This window comes from Arachis ipaensis, chromosome B04 (genome assembly GCF_000816755.2).
Source record: "Arachis ipaensis cultivar K30076 chromosome B04, Araip1.1, whole genome shotgun sequence".
Classification (NCBI taxonomy): domain Eukaryota; kingdom Viridiplantae; phylum Streptophyta; class Magnoliopsida; order Fabales; family Fabaceae; genus Arachis; species Arachis ipaensis.
In genome coordinates this window covers 581804-584186 of record NC_029788.2, presented here as the reverse complement: position 1 = coordinate 584186, position 2383 = coordinate 581804, and the positions used below count along the sequence as shown (strand labels likewise).

The 2383-nt window shown below is 32.3% G+C and overlaps 1 protein-coding gene across 1 annotated transcript in view; it reads right to left on the bottom strand.

The window, feature by feature from the left end:
• The window catches only part of LOC107635834 (pyrophosphate-energized membrane proton pump 2), a gene marked incomplete in the record, with an annotated part of 6298 nt that continues 4575 nt past the window's right edge, over positions 661–2383 (bottom strand). Inside the window, 4 exon segments of the mRNA XM_021120297.1 lie at positions 661–1083; positions 1237–1456; positions 1974–2085; positions 2177–2332. Of these exon segments, the coding sequence (XP_020975956.1) occupies positions 984–1083; positions 1237–1456; positions 1974–2085; positions 2177–2332 (588 nt within the window).

Sequence of the window (2383 nt, the reverse complement as noted above, 5' to 3'; positions counted from 1 at the left end):
TATGTGATCATAAATAATTAAATACTTGTATAAACATTTTTTATACTATCAACACATAAAAATTAAGTTAATAACTTTATTATAAAATCTTTCAAAAATTTATTGAATACTTATGTTCTGTTTTTGGGTCACGGAGTACTTATCCTTTTAGAAACATATAACTTATAACAGTTGTTTTTTCAGTGAAATACTTACTCTGCTTGTCCTGTATTCCTGTTACTTTTTTAGTTTTTTTCCTCTTTTCTTTTTGTGAAAATTCATATACAGTTTCTTTTTGTATATAAAATTGATATTTAAAAATTATTAGATAATTTAATAAATTTGACTAAATTATCATATAATAACTCTTAATTATTAACTTCACACAAAAATAACTATATCAGTATATTGACTTTTTCTTTTAATTGTTTTGGGCATGCCTTTTGTTTTCTCTAATATTACGCTTTATTGAAGCGCTAAAACAATTGAATGTGGCAAAACATCTCCATATTGTAAGTTCAGGATCATGTATTCTTGTGTAACAGGAAAAAAATTATATTTATATTAATTTTTATATATATTTATTTTGTATATTTTTATAATATAACAGAAACTTTTTTATCTTTTCTGTTTTATTATCGATTTTTTTATACCAAGAATAAAAAATAAAGATATATATAATATTTAAAAAAAAAATGTCATTAACAATTCAACATACATGATGCCATCATTCAATCAAAACCCAAAATTATAGTCCTCATTTCTCATTAGTCATTACTATTTGTCTACTTCACTCCACGTTCAGTCAATTAACATATTTATTCCCACAAGCGATGAGGGGCAGGACAATTCCGTATACATGACGATGTAAAATCAGGCAGGCTCTTCGATTCGATGCACATCATATATTGATAGATATAAGCATATAACCTATCCCATCCCTTCCCTATGCTTCCAAAATTATCAAAATCAAATTGGCCGCAGCAGAGATATCAACTCTCACATCACAGGAACACCGGAGCCATTACAAGCGTAATCGTTGCCAGCATCTTTATGAGAACATGAAGCGAGGGACCAGCTGTGTCCTTGAAAGGGTCTCCAACTCTGTCCCACCAGTCCAAGATTACAAGCAATAGAAACATTGATAGATGTAAAATAGAAAAAAAGCTGAAAAGCTCTATAAAATAACCATTGGCATGCTTATGACATTCATTATTGCAAGAAAAAATAGCATTAAAATAAAAAGTAACTCCTTACGTGTCTCCTGTTACAGCTGCTTTGTGAGCATCACTTCCCTTGCCTCCAAGAGCGCCAGTCTCTATATACTTCTTTGCATTATCCCAGGCACCACCGGCTGTGTTCAGGAAAAGTGCCATAAGAATGCCAGCTACAGTTGCAAACATCAGCAAAGATGCCACAACTTTAGCCCCAAGTAAGGGATGCCCTGTGTAGTAACCCAAAATTCGAAACAGGAAACCTGCAAGTAAGAGAAAAATTTAGCAAACCATGGCCTAAAAGTATTCATAACAGCAATGTGAGGGTTTTGCTTACAAGTGATGATAAGGTTTCATGGAAGGTTTTGAAACTTCCAAACTTCAAAAATACTATTATTTCAATAAAGACTATCCACTTTCTAGTGTCCTTAAATATAAAGCATTAATCCCTTTTCACAGTTGTTTAGATTGTGGATCTTAGATACGGAGGGAGAAAGACTATGAATGTGAAGAATACAAGTTCAAATTTCAGGAACTTGACAGCTAAAGGAGGGATAACACAGATCATGGAAAATGATACCATTTTGGTATATTGAGATTGTATGATTCATAAATTGGAGGAAATGAGGGAAGAGAAAGGCTATGAATAATGTAATCATATCAATATCACATATTATTCATAACTTTTCTCTTTCCTTATTTCTCCTTGCCTACCTAAATCACACAATCTCAGCAATAATAATATAAAAAATGAGCAATTAAACACAGGAATTAACTCACCAACTACAATAGGTGAAATGATTGCCAAAGCACCAGGTTTTATCATCTCTCTTAATGATGCCGAAGCTACAATAGCAACACAGCGACCATAGTCTGGTTTCTCCTTGTAGTCCTGTACAAAATATATACAAACAAATAAATAAAAGGAGTAATTCAAAACTTAAAATAATCCTCACGACATAACTTCAGCAACCAAAACTCACCATTATACCAGGCCTCTCAATGAACTGCCTTCTTACTTCATTAACAACCTCTTGCGCAGTTCGGCCAACAGCAGAACATGCCCAAGCACTAAAGACAAATATAAGCATGGAACCTAACAACCCACCAACGAAAACTTCTGGAACTGCAATATCAACCTGCAATTCAATTGTAAGTAGCTTTCAAAGAAATAATGAAATCGATTTAGA